At 32.6% G+C, this 24,166-nt stretch overlaps 1 protein-coding gene across 32 annotated transcripts in view; it reads left to right on the top strand.

Moving 5' to 3' along the window:
• LOC129910762 (basement membrane-specific heparan sulfate proteoglycan core protein) overlaps positions 1-24,166 on the top strand; it is a 180,583-nt gene that overhangs the window by 114,818 nt on the left and 41,599 nt on the right. For 17 of the 32 annotated variants that reach the window (XM_055988292.1, XM_055988288.1, XM_055988285.1 and 14 more), the window contains 16 exons: positions 54-245; positions 1,221-1,364; positions 2,191-2,326; positions 9,929-10,014; positions 10,214-10,345; positions 11,971-12,126; positions 12,411-12,704; positions 15,884-16,114; positions 16,214-16,279; positions 18,253-18,386; positions 18,478-18,571; positions 18,934-19,320; positions 19,392-21,196; positions 21,267-21,698; positions 21,755-22,823; positions 22,921-23,154. In XM_055988292.1, coding sequence (XP_055844267.1) covers positions 54-245; positions 1,221-1,364; positions 2,191-2,326; positions 9,929-10,014; positions 10,214-10,345; positions 11,971-12,126; positions 12,411-12,704; positions 15,884-16,114; positions 16,214-16,279; positions 18,253-18,386; positions 18,478-18,571; positions 18,934-19,320; positions 19,392-21,196; positions 21,267-21,698; positions 21,755-22,823; positions 22,921-23,154 — 5,592 coding nt within the window. The remainder of the gene's footprint in view (positions 1-53; positions 246-1,220; positions 1,365-2,190; positions 2,327-9,928; positions 10,015-10,213; positions 10,346-11,970; positions 12,127-12,410; positions 12,705-15,883; positions 16,115-16,213; positions 16,280-18,252; positions 18,387-18,477; positions 18,572-18,933; positions 19,321-19,391; positions 21,197-21,266; positions 21,699-21,754; positions 22,824-22,920; positions 23,155-24,166) is intronic. The other 15 variants (XM_055988295.1, XM_055988287.1, XM_055988284.1 and 12 more) reach the window with 7 other exon arrangements.

Here is a 24,166-nt window from a genome sequence, read left to right as displayed (position 1 = left end):
TAATTTCCAAACAACAAGTTTAGCTATCATTCTTTTTTCTAATTTTTTTATAGATCAACATCGCATATTTAATAATAGTAGGGCAAATAATGGAAACTGTTTAAGTTTTCAATATCAGTGTGCAATTGGAAATTGTATATTAAGTTATAAACGTTGTAATGGTATCACCGATTGTCCAGATGGATCTGATGAATTAAACTGCCAGGATTCTCAAAATAATTATGATTACAAAGATGAAAATTATGGTATATGGTTTTTGATTTTATCTTTTTTTTTGCATTATAAGTACCAAACTACACATGGAAAAGAATTTCTAAACCAATATTAGATACATTACTCAAAAAATTGAATTACACAGCGTGTCGGTGACCCATGAAAAGTGTGTAACTCCAATTTTTTTTTTTTTTTTCGGAAATTAGATTCTTATGCAATTTTATAGGAATATTTATTTTATTCATAATTTAAATTATAAGTGATTAAAATTTTAAGAAAATAACACGACTTCCTAATTTAAAAAAGTGCTGAAAAATTTTGTAAAATGTAGTAACACACTTTGCATATCGTCATCAACGATATTATGTAATTCTTTACAACAAACATGAAAAGGCATACTTTTCTAATAATAAATACCTAAATAAAATTAAATAAATAAAAAAATTTGACATTCTGAGCAACTTTTGCCATACGAGCAAGTGCGTGGAACTAAGTCGTGCTTGAAAGATGGCGAAACTTAATTGGATATTGTAAAATTAAAAAAAATTAAATAGGTAATCTGTAGAAATTGAAACAAAATTATTTTTATTAAAAAAAAAACACTTAAAAGTCTTTGAGTTTGCTCATAAATTTTTTTAGTTGTTTTAAGAATCGTTTGGCACTATTAGAAACAATTTATCATAAAACAGTCAAATAATGTAAAAAAGGAGTAAACCTCGGAATGAATTTTTTTAAATTACAAGCATATAGAATTTTTTTGTTTAATAGCCTTACAGGAGTTAATTTAGTTTTAAAGTAAAATAAAAAACAGGGTTATTCCGAAAACATTTGTTTTGTAAAATGTTTTAAGTGAAAACTCTTGGTAGTCGAACCTAGGTTATTTTCAAAAAGTTATAAAGAATTACTGGATTATTAACCTAATGCATTTCCAACACACACAATATAATACAAACATCCATAAACTCAAACACATTTCATGTATACTCATATAATAACATCATATACAGACACATTTGACATGGACACTACACACTGTGAATTATATGAATTTGAGTGCGATCAAGCACAATGCGTTCCAATTGAAAAACGATGTGATGGCTATCCAGATTGTGATGATGAAACAGATGAATCAAACTGTCCACCGTTAGCAGGTAATACATGCATAAAAACAATACAAAACCATATAAAACACACCCACCCCACCCACACTAATATAGGAAAAAGGATGCTAACGCACGTCTTAACTCTGATCCAATAAGGAAATTTTAATACAAAATATTATTATAAAATTTGCTAAAACAAAACTATGTTTAATTAAGGTTCCTTACAAAATTAAAAATCTAACTTGGATGCTTAATTTCTGACATTTTGAATTTTTCGAAATTCCAAAGAAAGTTTCAACAAAAAATACAAAATTTAGAAATACTTAATTTTGTTGATTTATCGAACATTCCTTTTTTATGTGGACCTTTTTTCATTCTATAGTGAAAGTTGTTATTTGTTTTAATAAACCTATATTTTCTGGTCTTACAATATTGAAAAATTAATACTGTACCACAATTCACGACAACCCTTTTTAGTTGATTTCCCTATCCAATGTTTTACCCACCAGTAGTTATGATAGGTTTAATTGTGTCGCGATATAAATGTCAGTAAATAAATAAATCAAAAAACAAAAAAAAAAAACTTTTGTGCTTCTCAAGAAATATTTCTACATTATTTATGTTAAATTAATATTTCAATTGATGTTTATGTTGTCACTTATAATTTTAATCAAAATTTATAAACAAATATCATTTCTACTGGTCGTTTGTTTAACCAATATCACTCCACTATAGTTAACATGTCTTTCTATAAGCAAATTAAAAGAATTATAATAAATTTGATATTAACACTTTTTTTTAAATTAATAAAATTAAAATCATACAAACCAAAAACAAAAAAACAAAAACATCAATCATTATATACCATTCACAGCATATTGCTCAGTTAATGAATTCGAATGTGATAAAACGTATTGTATACCAAAGGATCAACGATGTAATGGTGCACCACAATGTGATGACAGTACAGACGAATTCAATTGTACCTACTGTCAAGATGGTGCTTTTCTGTAAGATATTATATATATTTTTTTTTTGTATTTTAAAATTTTCTAAGTTGTATAAAAGCTGAGTCAAATGAGACAGAAAAAATCAATCCTAAATATATTTTGACATCAAAAATTATATGTATTTACCAAATTTAGGTTTTTGAAATTACATAAATCCAGGAAATGAATAAAGACCACCCGGTAGTGCTCTGAAACAGAACTTTATTTGACTTTGAGCTGTGAAAGCGTAACTCACTATTCAAAAACTATAAATTTTTTTTTTTGTTTCTCAAGATTAATATTTTTTAGTAACTGGACGAAGAATTACCTTTGATTTCGCATTGCCATAATATGAATTTGTCTGTAACTGCTATCATTCTATATAAAATTCTAGTGCACCAAGATAAGAATATCTAAATAAATTTAATATAAGCATCATTAACTGGAATATTTTTAAAAACTCCAGTTCTGAATGGCCATAATAAACAATTATCAATGATAGCATTTTGGATTGCATTCTTTTGTTTTATTTTGACTCGGTTGCTCTAAAGTTTTGATTAATTCAGAGGATATTTTTTTGTTTTAAATAAGTATGCATATAAAATTTAAGGGCTTAGATTAACACCCAATTAGGCAGTAATTTTAGGTTAGGTTAGGTTAGGTTAATAGGGTGGTGCACAGCTAAGCTGTTGCATACACGGGGGCCTGTTGGTCCATTGTGATACCCTCTTATTTTAAAAATCGCAATGATGTTCCTAAACTGGTCTATCGGTTTACAAAGACTGGCTCATTAACGAACCATCCTGTACTCTCAATAAATTTTCTCATGTTAGCCATTGGTACCTGCGCTAGATCGTCCAGTTCATCCACGAACCTCGTTCCAAAGAAACGAAGTCGGTTTGTTTGGAGGTTTGGACATTCGCAGAGCAGGTGTTTAATGGATTCTATCTCCTCTACATCTTGACAGCTCCTACAGAAATCAGGTGCAAATACACCCATTCTAATAGCCATTGTGCCAATGGCACAATGACCCGTTAGTACACCTATCAAGACTCTAATGTTCTTTTTGCTCAGGGATAATAAATACCGAGTTTCTTTTTCATTGGTTTTGGGCCATAAACTTCTAGAAATAATGCAATCGTCCCTAGTTTTCCAGGTGTTATTGATTTGTTCTCTAGTCAATAGGTCTATTCTCCTTTTGAGCACACCGATAGGGATATCTGGTCCCTTTGCTAATTGGATGCTAATATTCTCATTTGATGCTGAGCCTAACCTAGCTAGTTCATCCACTATTTCATTCCCTTCTATTTTGCTATGTCCAGGAACCCAGCAGAGTTTAACTTGGTTAGTGTAGCAAATACTATTTATTCTTTTCCTGCAGTTTAAAACCGCCTTGGATCTTATTGTCTCACTGTCTAGAGCTTTGATAGCAGCCTGACTGTCCACAAAGAATGTAATCTCCGAGGAGATTAGTTTTCTTTGAGTACCAATTCTGCCGCTTTCTCTATAGCAAAAATTTCAGCCTGAAAGACACTACAATCGTCTGGGAGTCTGAATGATTCTCTAATATTGAGAGGTTTGCAGAACACCCCAGCTCCTGTTCCTGATTCCATTTTTGAACCATCAGTGTAGAAGGGTATTCCTTGTTTGCTGATAAGCGAATTGTGATCCCATCCTTTTCTTTCTGGTATTAAAATGGAAAATTTTTTATTGAAATCTATCAAGGGTGGAATGTAATCTGTAGTCGCTTCCAATCCAGGAACTGTGTCGTATCTTTGCATGATAGACCCATGACCATAAGTGTTTTGCTTCCAGTAGCCCAGTTCTTTTAATCGAAGTGCGCTTTTGGCTGCCGTGCATCTTATGAACTCGTCCAGGACTGGAAGGTCCAAGATCATTTCTAAACCTGCTTGTGGCGTAGACCTTTGTGCCCCTGTAATCCCTATACACGCTAATCTCTGTACTTTGTTAAGGTTCTTGAGATAGCTTGATTTCTCAACAGCTTCCCACCATACGATCGAACCATAGGTAAGTATGGGGCGAATAATCGCCGTATACATCCATTGGATGACTTGAGGTCGCATACCCCATCGTGCACCAAAGGTTTTTTTGCAAGTGTAGAAAGCGCATAGTGCTTTTTTCATTCTTTCTTCGGTGTTACGTTTCCATGTAAGCTTGGAATCTAGGATTACTCCAAGATATTTAGCTTCTTTGGAAAGTATCAGAGGAATATCATCAAGTTTAGGAGGATTAAAGTCCCCTTGTTTCCTTTTCTTCGTGAACAGAACCAATTCTGTTTTAGTGGGGTTAACCCCAAGACCATTTTGGGCTGCCTAAGAAGATATTTCTTTGAGTGCGCGTTCCATAATGTCTCCGATGGTGGTAAGAAACTTACCTGTTATCAGAACTACTATGTCATCTGCATAAGCTACTATTTTTATACCTTGACTTTTAAGTTTTGTAAGAATTTTGTTAACCACAAGGATCCAAAGGAGAGGCGAAAGAACCCCTCCTTGTGGAGTACCCCTAGTTACTGTTTTCTCTACAGTACTATTTCCCAATTGTGAGTAAATGATTCTGCCATTTAACATTGTATGGATCCAGTCTACTAAAACTGAATCAACTCCAATATCGACTAGACAGTATTTTATTGATTCTGTGTTAACGTTGTTAAACGCTCCTTCAATATCTAAAAATGCTGCTAGTGTATGTTCCTTGTTTTCAAGACTTTTCTCAATATGAGAAACTACCTCGTGCAATGCAGTTTCCACTGACTTGCCTTTAAGGTAAGCGTGTTGGTAGTTGCAAAGGTTGTTAGAATTGAGAAGTTCCCTAATATGCAGATCAATGATTCTTTCCAGTGTCTTAAGGAGAAACGAGGAAAGACTTATTGGTCTATAATCTTTTGCAGTTGAGTGTGTCGGTTTTCCAGCTTTTGGAATAAAGACCACTTTAACTTTTCTCCAACTCATAGGGACGTATCTAAGTTTAATACAACTAGTGAAGATAACCCTAAGCCATGGTGCTATTACATTTAAAGCGTTTTGAAGAAAAGCTGGAATTATCTCATCTGGTCCAGCAGATTTATAGGGTTTAAACGAGTTGATTGCCCAGATAATCTTCTGCTCTGTAATAATCTGTTCTATGTTTAATTCTTGGTGTGTGGATTCAAGCAGGTTCGATTGCTTGGAACCAGGAATATCGGTATTTTTACAGCCAGGGAAGTGTGTTTCCATAAAGAGTTCAAGTGTTTCTTGGCTCGAGTTCGACCATGATCCATCAGGATGCTTAATGTAACCCGGTGTCGTGGGGTTAGAAGCAAGGACTTTACGAAGCCTAGCCGCCTCACTTGTGTTCTCAATGGATTCGCAGTGCCTAGCCCATGAATCCCTTTTAGCCTTCCTCAGTTCTTTGGTATAAAGGTTAAGTTTGGCTCTGTATGAATTCATGTCTCTCTCTAATTTACTCATTTTTGCTCTATTGAAAAGTTTTCTGACCTCTGTTCTGTGTTCCTTTAGCTCACTGTTCCACCATGGTGGGTTAGTGGGTTTTGTGCAACGAGATAGGGGACAGTGTTTTTCAAAAGATTTTTTCATTTTACTAGTAAGGATTAGGACAGTATTATCGATGGCTGATGTGTTTACAAGCGTTTTTTCCCTTGGAGGGTCGATATGCTCATTCAGCCATTTTGTATACTCTATCCAATTTGTTCTAGTTGGGTTTCTGTAAGGCTTGATATCTATTAAATTTCTGTCTAGGGTGAAGAGTATTCTAAAGTGATCCGAAAAGGATTCCTCTGGAGAAACTCTCCAATCTCCTATCGAAATTTGCTCATTATTGCTCATAAGAGTCAGATCTAGAATTTCTTCTCTGTTTTTGTTTCGGAATGTTGGGTGATTACCCCTATTACATATCGTCATGTTAGAACAAAGAATGTATTCAAAAATTGACTCACCTCTTTTATTGATGTCATTACCACCCCATTGTGTATGATGGGCGTTGGCATCACATCCCATCACCAAAGGTGTTCCATTTACCGTGGAATAATCCACAAGCTCCCGGACTGTTTTTGATGGTGGGCTCTCCTCCTCGTATGGCATGTACGTCGACGTTAAGATGAAGTTGCCTTCCTTAGATTCAACGCTGATTGCCGCGTTATCATTGTTGCTGTACCTAGATAAAAAGAAAGCGTTAATTGACTTTTTGGTTAAAATACAACTTCTTACTTTACCTACTTCAGACGTGGAATGAAAAAGGTTATAGTATTTTGACCTTAATCCATTTACCTGGTTCTTACAGATCCATGGTTCTTGGATCAAGGCCACATCCACGTTATTTTGAGACATGAAGAGCATTAGGTCGTGAGTCGCTGCTTTAGCGTGATGCAAGTTGATTTGCACCACCAGCAGCTTTTGGCTCCCCTTTGCTTTCATGCCTTCTTACCTTTACGGTGCCAATACCGTACTTCAGCACGTCTCCTTTCGTTTTTAGCAGGAGGTCAGAGTTCTCATCCACCGCGAACAAGAGGTCTTTCCCTACTCCGCTATGGCTCACCTTAGATTTGATGAGCCTCCACTCCCCTACGGGAATTTCTATGTTCTGTCTCTTTAGCAGTTTGATTATGTCCGCATCCTCGTGACATGCAGGAGGTGGGATCCATATGTTGATCTGCTGGCGAAGTGGTATAGCTGTCACGGGAACGATTTCAAGAGACGCCCCTTCCCACAGTTCGCCACATTTGGCGATTATGTTGGAAAGGAAGTCTCTTGTTTTCCGATCACCACAGCAGACCACTTTAACTCCCTTTCGCCATCCAGCGCCGTCGAAGATATAGTTCGCAGGACTATCGTTTTCGGGTAACGCCATCATCGCTTTGAGGATCTCATTTTCCACAAGTAGCCAATGTTCCGCCGAGATTTTCCCATCAGGGTTGTCTCGACTTATTATGGCTGCTTGTAGATCGATCGGGGTAGTGTTTTTTTTTTTATTTTAGTCATTATTTCTAAACAGTAATTTTTTTTCGACATTGATATACTGAGCTATTTTTGATCCACTTTTTCAGTTTAGAGTTAAACTAGTGTCGTGTCAAATTAAGTTTTTAAAAACGAAAATGGTATATTTTCCTAAATTTTATGTTCAGACTGCTTTGAGCCCTTCGCGAGGTTTAATAAAAACCACATTTTGTGACGCAACCTAATTCATTCGCTTGGGCAATACCATCGAGATCAACAGTTTTCTTATTCAAAAGTTTTGAAGTAAAGATGGTTTTAATTATGGTTTTATAATTTTATAATTTCTATAAGCAGAAATAAAATGGGTCTAAGTACCTAACTTAAACTTTTTTCATTAAAAATGTGACTTTATATAATTTTTACAAAATAAATTAACAAATTCTTTAATTACTTAATTTATTTTTATTTCTCATAGTTTCAATAGCCAAAACTGAACGAAATTGAAATGGGACCACACTGCAGGTCCCAGCTTTCTAATACAAAAAGAATTATCAAAATTGGTACAGTCCAAAGTTAAGAGGTAACACACATAAAAAAAAATACAGGCGAATTGAATACCTCCTCCTTTTTTTAAGTCGGTAAAAACCAGTTTACTTGTAAGATTTTTATATTCTACCAAAACTAAATCACTGCGGCATTAAGTTCTTTTAAGTCACACTACCTGTACCGTGTCGTCAAACAAAGATATCAGCAATTCTGAAGCAAAAAAGAAAACTTATGCATTCAAAAAGTTAAGCACAGCATCGGTGCAGCTTTAGAATTATTGTTCTGCTCAAAATACATTACGTTGTAGAATAGGTTTTTACACTAAGTTCAACATTTTACAAATCAAATTTAGCACATTGCAAGTTAAGTCCATTCATTTGCAAATCAAATTCACCTTTTGTACTTAAATAAAATGCATTTCTGATGAATTCAATCGTATCGTAGATTTTCTGCTAATCAAAAAAACACAGTCATAATGTAGAACCAGTACGCAGTGTTGCCGCTGTAAAAAATCAAAAAGGGGCCAAAAAGGGTCCCGAGACAAAAAAAGGGGCAAATCATAAAATTTCGTGAAGTAAAAAAAAAAAATTTATAAACATTACCGAAGACATATCATAAAATTTTAATAATAAAATAAATTAATTTAAAAAAAAAAACAAACAAAACAGTTCTTGATAAAGTATGTATATGCAAATATACTTTCGATATTTATACACTAATTTGGACTTTGGTTTACCTAGTTTTCATGATCTTTTCCTGGTTTTATTGAATCAAGGAATTGCTATGTTTACAATTAATGTATTTTCGTAAATTTTCGTAAGCTTATTTTTTATCAGTGTCAGTCTGAAAACTACTATTTCCGCTGAGGCACTGCTAAGAAGAGTATTCAAACCTAATTTCATCCAAATCATTTTTAAATAACCCGCGATAGCATGCCAAAATTCTTCTACGCCATGAATTTCAAAAACTGTTTCAAGAACCTTGTGCGCAGATCCAGCCTCAAGCATTTTATATTTCTCAATAACTTTCTCGGAATTCAATTCCACTAAATGCTGGAAATCAGAAACCAGATCTAAGTTCCTAATTGAAGTCAACTGTTCTATCTTTTATAATTCTCCATAAATTTTCATCTTTTAAAACAAAAAGTTTAACTATAAATAAAAAGGGGCCATTTTGCTCATTTTTAAAAAAAGTGGGGGCCAAGGGGCCCGAGCTTAAAAAAGGGGCCAAACGGCAACACTGCCAGTACGTGATAGAAAATTTCATACAAATCGTAGTAATAACTAACAGATTTTGTGATTGTTTTTTTTTGTGATTCGTAGAAAATTTGATTAACAAGTGGTGAATTCAATTTCCTAATGTAATGTAAAATTTTGGAATCTAATTTTCCTCAACATTACCTATTTAAACTTGTAAAAGACTGAAATGTAACTTCAATCTCATATCGTAGAAATGAGAATGTTTCAAAAACATTATTTTAAGAATAAAGTTTGGAAATGTACCTATATTATTGAACTTAAAATCTTGCAAAATATAAATTTACAGTGTAGTAAATTCAGTAAAAATATTAAAATTATAGTAATTGATTAATTTTAACCCTCTGTAGGCACACCTCTTTTTTGTGACGTGATAGGCACACGAGTGCGAATTTGGTTTATACTTTTTCATGTCGCTAGAACTTTTTTCGGTCACAATATTTTATAGAGAATCAGGTATGAAATTGATGTAGAATATTCCGAGGAATTCGAATATTGTTTTCACAATTCCGAACAAAAAATATTTTCACCGTTATAAAGAGACTTTTTTGTGACCACTTTTTTGAAAAATCGTAATTTTTTTTATTTTTGTCATGCCAAATTCGCACCCGTGTGCCGACAGAGGGTTAATGGAAATCTTTTTATTATCTAATAAGTTATTGTTAAGTTTAAAGAAAAATACAAAAATATCCTTTTCTTAATCAAAACAGCTAAAAAAAAAACAAGAATTTAGTTAATCTTATTTTTATTTATTTTCATTTTAAATCGAAAATCACACAAACGAATACATGAACAAAACAAATACACATCCATCGAAATACGCTATTCACACATTTACATTAAATCACTTATGACATTAAAAAAAAAAGTTGCTTAAATGGCCAATGTACGAAGAATTCAAATCGTTGTAATGGTAAAAGCGATTGCGCTGACTCAAGTGATGAACTAAATTGTGGTAAGTGCTTGGTTTTACATTAACCAGTGGAAAAAAACTTATTAATTTTTTAAAATTGGAATACATAATATAACACTTTTATGTACTGCATGAAAAATTGAATTATGTGCATGCACAATAAATTGTACACTTTAACGATTTTTTTTTAATTTTGTCCTTTTTTTGAAACAAAAAACAATAACATTTTATAAAATTCAAGATGACAGACTAGCAGTTAATGATAGATGTCCTCGTCTAACATTCTTTTGTGATGGTATTTGTTTGCATTGGGATAAAATTTGTGATAATAAACCAGATTGTCTTGATCAAAGTGATGAACTCAATTGCAACGGTAATACTAAATTGTTCTGAAAAAAAAAAAAAAAATATGTAGGTAATAATAATAAATGATCCAAAATTTTGTATAGTTTGCATTTTATGTGTTTTAGTAAAGTTACAACATGTAAATTGTACATCAATAAAAATTAAAATTACATCGTTCACTCTTGAAGTCAATTTCAATAAGTAGTCATTATTTAAGGAGTGACTCAAAGTGATGAGATAGTTTACACAAAAAAAATTAAAACAGTAGGTTTCAATTTAAAACGCTTATCAAAAGCAGAAGAGTAAAAATAATTTTTCAGACAATTTCAGTTAGTGAGCTCGTTCAGCAATTAAAAATAATCTACTTTGCATTTTATGATAAAAATCATGAAATCTGTATAGTTGGCAGTATTGCATATATGTACAAGTTATTTTGAAATATGCACATCTCTGGCTAAGTGAATTTAAAATAATCTTGTTCGAAATTGTGAGAATCAAATAGATTACAAAAAATAGAGTCTGATAACGAAACATTGGTTTAAATTATAAAACATTATTGGACCATATTCATAGACACTGTCTTATAGGGTGTGTCAAAATGCTAAAGTATGGAATTTTCAAATGTAATAGCTTTTAAAAGTTACATTACTTATCAAAAATAAATCCTGCGTTTACAATTTTCATTTTAATTAATATATTTGGCTCGCTCAAAAAAATTGGAAGAAATCGAAGGAATTTGAATTTTTATAGATTTTTGAAATATATGTTTTTTTTTAACTGCTCCGTTTGAATACAAAAACAAATATATGAAATATAGTATATCTTTATAAGAAAAAACTTTAAAGCTTATATATGTTATAATGGAACACTTAGTAAAGAAGCTGCGAAATAATATGCGAAGGAAAAAAAACATTTTTTCATATAAAATTTTTTCCTAACAACTTCAACCGATTTGAGCGAGCCAAAGACAAACGATATTATGATTTTTTCTTACATATTATTAAACCTTAGACCTTAATAAAACTTTTGACCATAATTACATTGCAAAATTAGAGGACTTTTTTTCGTTTTTGAATCGAAAACAAATTTTGACATAGTCTTTTCTTTTCATTATGAACACTATATTTCCCTAAATTATCATCATTTTCTATTAAATTATTATTATCGCATATTATGAAAACAATCCAATACAAAATTTCCATCATTGAAATTAAACAGGTAGAAATTTAATAAGGTTGTACGGTATAGGGTGATTCATAGAAATGTAAAAGTTTCTATAATTTTGTTATTTAGTTTTATAAATATTTTAAACTACTAAAACACATAAATGCACAATTTCGGCCAAATTGCAACTTTTGAAAACCTACTACAAATCCTATGCACAAAAGTTGTCTCGATACTTAATTACACTTTCTTTCTATGTGTTTTATTCATTTATTTTTGTTTGTTTTTTATATGTTTCATTCAAAAAAAAAACTCATATTCACCTACGCAACTCATTCCATTTGATATTCTTGTGTGATTTTGGTGTGCAACGAACAAAACACAAAAAACCATAAACATTTTCATAACACAAATCCACACAAACACAAAATAAAAAAAAAACTCTGAAATGATTGTTTTCAAACCAAAATACATCAACAAATCATAAAGAGAACAATGATACACTTAACACCATTCAAGGACACTGTCGTCTTGATCATTGGGAATGTGACAATACTGAATGTATAAATAGTGAGTTTTTGTGTGACAAGCATGAAGATTGTTTGGATGGATCCGATGAGGCTCCAAGAACATGCAACAAGGAGGGTAAAATATTTATTTCTAACAAAAAAATCAAAAAAAAATCTTAAACAATTTTAAATTTACATATAGTACATCTAATCAAAAATTCAGTAATATGGTAATTTTCTTATTTTGAATGCTTTTTGTGTGAATATTTTAGATTAAGTAATAATTTGATAGATAATTTTAAATTTCGGTGATCATGAGTATATTAAAAACAGATAAAATTAGTAAAAAAATTTGTTTAAATCTTAAATGTAATTATATTTGAATTTTTATTCATAATTATATTTATAATTTTTTAACAGCTCATGAGAGTGTGGACGATTGTTCGTTAGATGAATTTTTCTGTGATGACAGATGTCATCCGATTTCAATTCGTTGCAACAACAAAATGGAGTGTATCGATCAATCCGATGAAAGAAATTGTAATAACAACGAAACATACCCCGGGGCTGGTGGTAGCTCTGGTAGCAATTACCCATCGAACCAATATCCATGTAATGAACTTGTATGCCCTGGAAGTAATAGAAGATGTTACAAGTTCTCAGAGAAATGTGATGGAATAAATGATTGCGATGATGGTTCAGATGAAGAAAATTGTAAGTATACGAATAATTCTTGCTATTTAACATTTTTTTATTTATTTAAAACAAAATGCATAAACGTATGTGCACTTTTCTTATTACTTGAGTAAAAATATAATTTTTTCGCACAAAGGTAAAGTAGATGTGATTGGACAAGTTATTATATTTGTTAGCTGATTCTTCTTTTTATTGGATTTTTTATAAGGTTATCGTACTGTTCCGGTACTTCAGCACAATTCTTAGTTGCTCATTTATGTTATACCGGTTAAGGACACATTCAATATCCCTTTTCAATATCTGAGTAATTATTCATATAAACGTCATTAAACACTTTTTGCAGTTCTTCGTTGCATCTTTTTTGTCTCGACCTTTTAAAAGCTAAGTCCATTGTACTGTCCTTTTTTAAAGTAAAAATGTGTTAAAAACAAACATCACCATAAAATTACTTTTTAACAAATAAAACCACCATTTTACGAATTGAATTCCTTAATTTGCAAACGAAATCTACCCTTTTGCAAATCAAATCGACCTTTTGTACTAAAACACATAGATTAAAATTCTCACTGATTTGTTCTTTCCATTATATGAAGTTAAGTACCTAATAAAAAAATAAAGAAAATTCAAAGAAGGTGAATTTGATTTGCAAACAGATGAATTTGATTTGCAAACAGATGAATTCGGTTTGCAAACAGATGAATTCGGTTTGCAAATGAATGAATATAATTTGCAATAATGTTGAATTTTATTTTCATAAGAACAATTTCAATGTGAAAAATGGTGAAATCCATCAATAAAAAATAAATGAAATTTGTTAGAAAATTACCTACATTCTTCCAACGAATGTCTTTTTTGGCCCATTTTTGTTTTCAGCATTTTTTTGATTGCAACACTTGCGTTATAAAGAGTGAATAAAATGTTTAAACTATTTTCAGAAAAAAGAGTACCTAATTCTTTTCAAACGAGGTTAAAATAAAGAATAAAATCAAGCGGGAATTAAGGAATTATAAATTTTAATTTTTTCTTTGCACAAAAGTATTACAGTAGTCCCTCGATAATGTGAATTACCGATAATGCGAATTTCTCTAAAATGTGAATCGCCAAAAATCTTCATTGTCATCTCAATAATGTGAACTTTGAACATTTTTAGACTCTGTAATGTGAATTTCTTTTGTAAAAGCTTGTGTGTTTTTTTCTTGTTCGTGCACGCAATTTTTTTTATAATCCTGGATAATGGACAACGGTTACTGGTCTAGATAAATCTTAAGAAATATTGAATGCGATGACTCTTTTTTCAAGTTTTGAAATGGAGTGTACTCGTTTTAATTTTATTTTTTGATTTTTTTATTAATCATTGAAAATTTCTTCAATAAATTCTTAAACTGAGCTTCAAAAAAATATTTTGTGCTACATTCTCTGCTTATAAATATTGTTTTAATCAGTTTAATGAGAATTGGAAAAAGTTCCAGTAATGTGAATCCCTCTAAAATCCGAAAACGCCTTGTTTTAATTAGTTCACATTATCGAGGGACTACTGTATTTAATCGTATATTTTTAATTGCAATATTTTTACTAGACACTGTCATATAATAATTTAATGGATTTTATTTTTCTCTTCTTGCACAATAATTTTATTCTAATTGCACAAACAACTTCAAAATCATCTGCAAAGGTCCTTGTAAGGAAATCGAATTTTCCTGCTATGATAATCAGCTTTGTATAAATTTAACACAGCGATGTGATGGCTTTTATGATTGTAGAGATTTTTCTGACGAACAAAATTGTTTTGGTTAATATTTTCACTTAACTAGTGTTATTGTAGTTTTTTTTATTATTACTTTATTTTGAGCTTGTGCATGTTTTGGAAAAAAAAAAAAGAATTTTCTGCATATTTTTAGTGAACGAAAAAAATACAAAGATTTTTATTAGTTAAATCCTATTTAAACTTTTTGTTTTAATTCATTTATTTGTAAGAAAATATCAAATGATTCAGAGCTTCAGAATTTAAAGGTTTAAACAGTTTCAAAAAAAAACTCGAATTCATTTTTAGATTGATATGTTTTCCAGATATACGGCGATTATTTGTGTGAAAATTTTCTGTTTAAAAATTTACAGAAATATTATAATCTATTGTATAAGTTGACCTGGAAAAGATAAGTTATTATATCTGACTTTGTGCTTGCTTTCCTTCATTTTATGTGAAGCAATAATTACTTCGACGCAATTGGATACAGTTTTTTCATAATTTTTGCATTTAGAGCATTGCTTTTCTATTTCTGATTCAAAGCAGAAATAAATAAAATAATTAACTTTTTAGACGAGCTTCGGATCAATATGTTTCAAATCTCTGCATGTCAAAATTTTTGTATATTTCTGTGTAATACTAGATATACTGTCGGCACAACGCACGCCAAAACCACGAATCTGCATTTTTGGACATTTTCACTTTTATGCGTCATTTTACTTGTTACCGGTCCATCTATTCAATTCGTGTCGATCCCAATCCTTTATCTATTGCCTAGAAGCCTTAACCAGCACGAGTTTCCATAAGATTGCATGAGTTTCCAAAACTTTGAAACCATTTTTCTCAAAACTGAAATTTTGCAGATTCGTGGTTTTGGCTTTGTGCCAACGATATGAAACATTCAAGCTTCTCGGTTGTCGCTTATACATACATACTTCATTAATAAAAAAAAAAATAATTCCAGCAATAGCCTAATCATTGAAAAGGTTTTGTTTAAGCTTTATAAAGTAAAGAGTTTTAAAAGATTTCTTAATAGGATTCCTTAGATGAAATCTAGCCCAAACTTATTCACATTCCACGAAATTTAAAGTCGTCATTATCAAAAGATAAAATTTTAAAATTTGTATGCGAGTTTTCTAATTTTTAATAGATATATCATACAAATAATCATCTCGAAAAAAGTAGTCCTCGAAGTTATGCAACAAAACTTTCAATTCATTAGTCCATACAAGAATATATTTATGTTTTATTAAAATTTTCAGTATTAATTTTTAATTTCTGTTCAAAATTTGTTTCTTACCAAACCTGTTGTTGCGCACAATATTTTCTTATTTTATTCCCCTTTTTCTCTTATTAATAAATTAGTTTGATTGTTAGCCTGGATAATTATTTTTTTCTTTAACATTTACTTGCAATTTAAAAAATATAATTAAAAATTTCGTATGTTTAACAGGTTGTAAAGCAAATGAATTTGCTTGTCGTTCTGGACAATGTGTACCAGAATCAGCAAAATGTAATGGAAACAATGATTGCTATGATGGATCTGATGAAGCAGACTGCCGAGAACCAGAAAGAAACTGCCTTCCATATCAATTCCGTTGTTCAAATGGTCAATGTATTTCTCAGTATGCTCGTTGTAATGGACAGTCGGATTGTAACGATGGATCAGATGAAAGAAATTGTCGTAAGTTGAATATTAATGGTAATTTTTTTATTAATTAAATAATTTAATATTAAAATTCTTTTTCCTCAATTGTATTAAATTCTCAACTTTTTTTTATAGCATACACACCAGCCAATCCTCAGTTGAACCTCAAGACATACCCTGACAGCCAAATTATTAAAGAAAGTAAGTAATTTATAAAAAAAAAAAAAACTAAATAAGGGTTGATTGTTAGATGTTTTCAACTTTCTATAAAACAAAATCCACATTTCCTTTAAAAAAAATCCACTAGAATTGTCTTATAGAAAAACGTTCTTAACTTAAAATTTTCTCTTTCTTCTTTAACAAATTAAAAAAAAAAAACAATATTTTCCTAACTAAAATAAAAGGATATATAATGGAAGGTAAGTCATCAAGTGATACAAAAAAATACAAAAATATTTGGCACACAATAAGCACTAAAAGCATACAAATTGCCTCCATACCAAACACATAAAATACACTCAATTGCAAATTAATTCGGCAAATGTAAATACAAAAAATTAAATTAAACACTTTTCAATATCGACATAGCTAAATATTATAAATTAAATACAACCTTTAAAGCATTTGTAAAAAATAAGTCTATTGACAAAAAAAAAAAATAAAATAAAATTTATAAACATTGCATAAGTTGGCACTGCAAAAAAAAAACTATTTGTTATTGGGGTTACGATTTTAATTTTCAGCTTCCTCAATAAATTCAATTTCAATTTTAAAAAATAATAATTGCAAATAAAAAATTCATTAAAAAAACGAATGCAAATTTCGTCACTTTTCTTCCAATTTTTCATCAGCTATTTTAAATATAATAATGCTTTGTTTTATTTGCAATAAATATTATTTAATTTGTAATGGAAGGCAGAAGCATTTAAAAAAAAAAAATCGTCACAACTCTGATCTCACTTGTATTTTTTTCGCGTCTCTTCACTACTTAGAGATATGTATTTTCAAAATTACAACGTAAACTTAATGCTTACGTCTTTCTTAACCGATATTAAAAATTCGAATTCATCCATTCAACTTTTCGTTAAATAAATATTTTTCGTTAACAACAAAATTTGGAAGCTCGTCAAACAACAAATAAAAACCAAATCCGAAAATAATAAAAAAAAATCAATTGCATCGCTATTATTCGTAAAATAGGCTTCGTGACTAAACTGCTTTAATCCGGAATGCCTCTTAGTTTTACAAAAAGACGTTATTAATTACACTTTTTAAACTAAAGGAGTCAAATTTTCTTTATCTCCTTGAATAAAGCGTTTCTGCAGCTGACACACGAATACCAATACTTGCATCATGAATTGGCTACTTTGTCACCCATTAGTTAATTTGATTCATGATTTTCTATCAAAATTTGGGCTCACAAAACAAAAATTCTTTTAAATTTTTTTGAAATATGTATGTATGTTTATTTTGTCAAAAAAAATCGGCATCAAATATCAAGACTTGCCACATTTAACGGTATTATTTAATTCAGTAATGACGATCTTACAACCAATAGAATACCTGATTATTATTATTTTCATCTGATTTAATAACACAACCAGCTAGAAAGAATTTTGTAAGAAAACTTTTCGTTTTGTCAGTAAACAAAAAAAAATTCCACATACGCCCCAGTGACCCATTTTGTTTATTATTCAAAAAATATAAATTTTAAAAGTTTATTTTATTTATATTATATTTTCTACAACAAAAAGAAATTTATAAATACAAAAATTTTAAGACCAATTAACCGCAAAATTTTGTTTTCAAAAAATCGCAGTAATCAAAAAAATTATTTTGTACGTACATTTATTACGAATATTTTGAATCAATCAAGGTACCTCTTAGGTCAGATATAAAAATATAACATATACTTTGTATTTCTGGTTAAGTATAGACAAATTATTGAATTATTACAGAAATTAATATAGGTACAAAGTACGTTTACCTATCTGTACTAAATAATGTGTACTTAAACTTAAAACCTTACGAAAATGGTTGAACTATAAATATATTCAAACAAAGCACCGTTATGATAATCGATTGATTGCTGATGTAAAAACACAATAGTATTGGAACTTAAATCAAAACTCTTCTTTAGCAAGATTTTAATAATTTTCTTTTTTATGCAACAGGCCGTGAAGTTATCTTCCGCTGTCGTGATGAGGGCCCACTCAGAGCTAAAGTCAGATGGAGCCGCCCAGGAGGCAGACCATTGCCATCAGGATTCATGGACAAAAATGGACGATTGGAAATTCCAAATATTCGAGTAAGTGTACTTTAAAAACTTACTCTTATCACCAAAAAACGAGTAACTTTTATGAAACCTTATTAACTTTTTATTATTTTAATCGTTTAAGGTTGATGATTCTGGAAAATACATTTGTGAAGCTGTTGGTTATCCTGCTAATATTCAAGGACAATCGGTTTCTGTTCATTTAACTGTTGAAAGATGTAAGTACCGAAACCCTTTACAAACTTCATTTATATTTGTCTTAACAAAAAAACAAAGTAACTTCTAATAACCTAAAATTAAAAAAAAAACTTACATGCTGCAAATAGCTTGGGGAGTTCATAAATATCAGCCACCATCAACTAAAATCAAATACGGTACTGTACCGCATATTGGTTTTGAGTTTTTTGGCTTAGGTATGAATATTTCACAAGAATAAATTTTTAAGAAAACAACAACATCATTATAATTAATCATTACTTTCCCTTAATGCTTTCCCTTAATTGTGTTCATTGGGTAATAGTAACTTTTCTTAATCACTTGAACTTGAGCTTTTTAACTTAAATGTTTTTTGAATTTTCAGACAATCCGATCGCTGATCGCCCGCCCACAGCATGCCATGAAAACCAAGCTACATGCATGAATGGTGAATGCATTGACAAGAATCAAATTTGTGACGGAATCCCACACTGTTCGGATGGATCCGATGAACACAGCTGCAGTCGAGACCGCAAATGTCATCCCAATCAGTTCTTGTGTAGGAACACAAAATGCGTTGACCGAATTTGGCGTTGCGATGGTGAAAACGATTGTGGTGACAACTCTGATGAAGATAGTTGTGACGCTGAACCAAGTGGTTCACCATGTAGATTCGATGAATTCCAGTGCAGAAGTGGACATTGTATTCCAAAATCATTCCACTGTGATGACACCAACGACTGCAAGGATGGATCAGATGAAATTGGTTGCAGTAAGTTTCTTGAAAAACAATAACTTTTTCATCAAATTCAAACTAAACACATTTTCTTCAACAATTTTTAGCTGCTCCTGCTGTTATTCGTCCACCACCATCAACAGCAATTATCCCAGTTGGAGGTGTCTTAAACATCACATGTCGCGCTGCTGGTGTTCCAGTTCCAGTGATAGTATGGCGTCTGAACTGGGGTCATGTCCCTGAAAAGTGTGAATCCAAGTCCTACGCCGGTATCGGAACTCTGTACTGTCCCAATATGGAAGTTAAAGATAGTGGAGCATATTCCTGTGAAATCATCAACTCGAGGGGCACCCTCTTTGTTACCCCAGATACTCTTGTAACTGTACAAGATGACAAACCAAGTCAAGATGTTTGCCCAAGTGGATACTTCAACATACTAGCTCAGCGACAAGACGATTGTATCAATTGCTTCTGCTTTGGTGTTTCCAAGACCTGCAAGAGCGCAGATTTGTTCACCTATTCTCTACAACCTCCAATCACGTCTCATAGGGTAGTTGGAGTTGAAGTTCGTCCCTACCAAGATGTTATGATTACTGAACTTAGTGGATTTGATACTATTGCCCTGCATCATGGTGTTCAGTTCCGTGCTTCTGACGTCGGATATAGCCGTGTCATGCCATACTTAGCACTGCCATCTGATTACTTGGGTGGACAACTTCGATCGTATGGAGGATTTTTGAAATATGACGTTCAATACCAAGGCCAGGGCCGCCCAACAGATGCTCCTGACGTAATCATGACTGGAAACGGTTTCACTCTGATTTACCGTGCCCGCAGTCAACCTCAACCAAATGTCAGCAATAAGATGTCTGTTCCAATCACAGCTGGAAACTGGCTCAAGCCTGACGGTCGACGTGCAACCCGTGAAGAAATCATGATGATTTTGGCAAATATCGAAAATATTTTAATCCGACTCAGCTATGTTACGTCAACTGAGCGCGAAGTGGAGATGACCAATATCAACATGGACTCGGCTGCAGTCAATGATCGTGGCTTGGGATCTGCATCGTTGGTAGAACAATGCTCCTGCCCACCTGGATATGCTGGCGATTCATGCGAGCGATGTGCCTCTGACTATGTGCGTCAACCCGGTGGTCCATGGTTGGGACGTTGTGTTCCAGCTGAGAGGGAAAAGCCATGTCCTCAAGGTACTTTCGGTGATCCACGCAGAGGAATTCAATGCAAACCATGCCCATGTCCACTGACAAACCCCTCAAACAACTTTGCTAGTGGATGTTCTATCGGTTCTGATGGAGAGCCCATATGCAATTGCAACCAAGGTTACTCAGGACGTCGCTGCGAGGTGTGTGCTGAAGGCTATGAGGGTGATCCATTGCGTCCAGGTGGCCGTTGCTACCCAAGACCTGAGAATGAATGTAACCCTGATGGAACATTGAATGCTCGTCCAGATGGCAGCTGTGAATGCAAGTCACATACCACTGGAGCTCGATGTGACGAATGTGCTGCCTCATCATTCTTCTTGAACTCGTTTACCTACTCTGGATGCATTGAATGCTTCTGCATGGGTATCTCTAAGCAATGTTCCAGCAGTTCATGGTACCGTAGCCTGATTAGCACAAACTTCGGACGTAGCCAAGTTCCACATGGATTCAACTTGATCAGTGGATACGATAGCCAGCAACCCATTCCTGTACAATTCTCTCAGTCAAACAGTCAACTTACTTTTGGACGTTCAGAACAAAATGACGTTTTGTACTGGAGCCTGCCAGCTGACTTCTTGGGAGATAAGGTCACTGCTTATGGTGGAAACTTAAACTATACTCTTAGTTACAGTCCACTACCAGGTGGTCAAATTTCAAGGAATGTTGCTCCTGATGTTGTGATTAAAAGTGTGAGTTGTTTTTCTTTTATATTTCAAAGCGGTATATTCTAACTTGGAATCTTTTTTTTTTCGTTTTCAGGCTAATGATATTTCAATTCATCATTTCCGTAAATCACCAGTGAATCCTAGTGTCTCCCAAACCTACACCATCCCAATTTTGGAGAGCTCTTGGCAACGATCTGATGGTATTACTGTCAACCGTGAACATTTGCTCATGGCCTTGGCTGATATTCAAGCGATTTATATCAAAGCAACTTACACAACCGTAACTAAGGATGGTACTTTAACATTTGTTAGCCTAGATATTGCTGAACCTACAAACCATGGAACAAGTCGTGCCTACGAAGTTGAGGAATGTCGTTGCCCTCCAGAATACATTGGTCTTTCTTGTGAGGACTGTGCTCCTGGTTACAAGAGGCCCATTGACTCTGGATTGTACCTTGGATTATGTGAGCCCTGCGAATGTAACGGACATTCTACAGAGTGTGACGCTGAATCCGGAGTATGCTTGGTAGGTCTCCAATTCTTTGTTCTTTAGAATTCTTAATAATTTCTCTTAAATCATAGAACTGCCGTGATAATACTGCCGGTGAAACTTGTAATGAGTGTGCACCAGGATTCGTTGGAAATGCTACCAATGGCACTCCACGTGATTGTCAACCTTCAGGCGATAACCTTGGTGTTTGCGAACAGTGTAATAGCGATGGCACCTACTCCTGTAATGGAGGCTATTGCCAATGTAAACGTAACGTCGATGGTCAAAACTGTGATCAGTGCCGCCGAGGAACATTCGGACTTTCTGCATCGAATCCCGAAGGTTGTTCAGAATGTTTCTGTTCTGGAGCATCGAACCAATGTTATGCTGGAAACTTCTACAGGCAACTTATACCAATTCCATTTATTGAAAAAGGTCCAACAATAACAGATGAAAATGGCGACCTTATTGACTCTGGAAACATGGCATTCGACTTGGAACAAAACATGTTTAATTACAGCACACCTTCTTACACTCAAAAATACTGGAGCTTGCCATCCACAGTATTTGGTGATCGTCTTAAGTCATACGGTGGTCATCTGTCATTCGTACTCCGTGTTCGAAGCTTTGGCAATTACGAACCTGGAAAGGATGTAATTATTATTGGAAATGGCAATAAACTTGTATGGAGTCGTGGACAAGACACTATTAATGACGAAGAAATCAAAGTAAGGTTACACGAAGAAGATAACTGGACACGTTATGATGGTGTCAGAGCTTCACGAAATGATATTATGACAGTTCTCTCAAATCTCGAATTTATTTTGATTCGTGCCACTCCTAAAATTCCAACTGAAACCACTTCAATTGGCAATGTTATTCTTGAATCGGCCAGTGAAATAAGCACAGAAATTAATGCCCAACGTGTCACAGACATTGAAGTCTGTCAATGTCCTGCTGGATACACCGGAAACAGTTGTCAAAACTGTCCAGCCATGTATTACCGCGACACTAGTGACTTTAGTGTGTCTTCCTATGGTTCATGCTTGCCATGTCCATGCAGCGATGGAGCTGAATCTTGCAGCTACAGCGATCGTGGTTATGTGCAGTGCCGTTGTAGACCAGGTTATTCAGGTGATCGGTGCCAAAACTCAAGATCTGGTAAGTGAAATTTTAATTTAACAATAAAAGTATACATTTTTCCAAACGCTCATATATATATTTCCACCTCATACACTATAAATGCATATCATACAAGGTTTAGGAATCGCTAAAACCAATAACACAATAGTTGAACCATTAATCGAGAGACAATGCTGTAACGGAAATACTCATAAATTGACGATTGTGAAGCCAAATGCAACAATCGCCCCGAACCAAACATATCTTCTTTATGAGAAAAATGGAGACTTTTTTGGATATTGGTATCCCAACTTAAATTGTTCGGGTGATTCAGGCTTGATTCCATCAATTCCAACGGTTTCCCAACAAGGTGCTAAATAAAAGATACAAAAAAAAAAAAAAACAAAAATCGAAACTGTTACGTGTTTCTGTGCTGTTCTGTTCTGTTCAATATAAAAGTCTCTGTTAGCAAATTAATGTACTTTATGTACATACTGTCCCTTTCGCGAATTCCAAAAGGATCTAATAGATTACAATTTCGTTTTACTTTTAAATGTCACCAAAGAATATTTATCAGCCGCGTTGATATGGAAGTGATAGACTGACTACTCATGACTAGATGATTACTACACAACATGTTCTACTGCCCAGAGATGTTACTAGCTTACTGGATCATTGTTTTCATCTAGCAGTCTACCACCTCCAAAACAACGCAGCTATTTTTGACAATTTCATTTTTATCCTTATATTTCTTCCCCAAGTAACTTTGACATGCTTCTGGAGAGTTATAATAATTATTCATACAAATAACAATTTAAAGTTCATTTCTCAGAGATAAAAGTAAAACGCAATTGTTATTTAACTATTAGATCTGTCGTAATCCTCAACAAGGGTATACAACATATTTTTGTTCTTTGTCTTTACGTAAACTTTCTTCGAAAGATTTCAATTTGTTAGTTTGTTTTATTTATTTGTGTAGATTTTCTGTTGATTTATTTTGTTTAGAATTTAGTACGTTTATTTAATAAACTAATGTCAAATTTTCTTAATAGGTTAGTAACTAACACTTAAAAATTACGACTTTGTACAACTGAATTTGTTCATCAAAACTCTTTCTGATTTCTGTTCTGTATAGTAACATATTTATATTCTTGTGAAATTAATATTTCTAAATGAGTAAGTACGGTTATATATTTTGTATGGTAAGTTCAAACATTCGTACAAAAATTCGAATGCGAGATTTTGATCAAATATTACATTATTTCATTATTTCTGTCTTGCAATGTCTACATGTCGTTGTCCAACAACGACGGATTTATTATTAAAAAAATATGATGACAAAAATTATGAAGAAATTTGCAATTTATGGAAAATTTGATAAA

This window comes from Episyrphus balteatus, chromosome 2 (assembly GCF_945859705.1).
Source record: "Episyrphus balteatus chromosome 2, idEpiBalt1.1, whole genome shotgun sequence".
NCBI lineage: Eukaryota > Metazoa > Arthropoda > Insecta > Diptera > Syrphidae > Episyrphus > Episyrphus balteatus.
The sequence above is the reverse complement of the archived record's forward strand: the minus strand, read 5'-3'. Positions and strand labels throughout refer to the sequence as shown.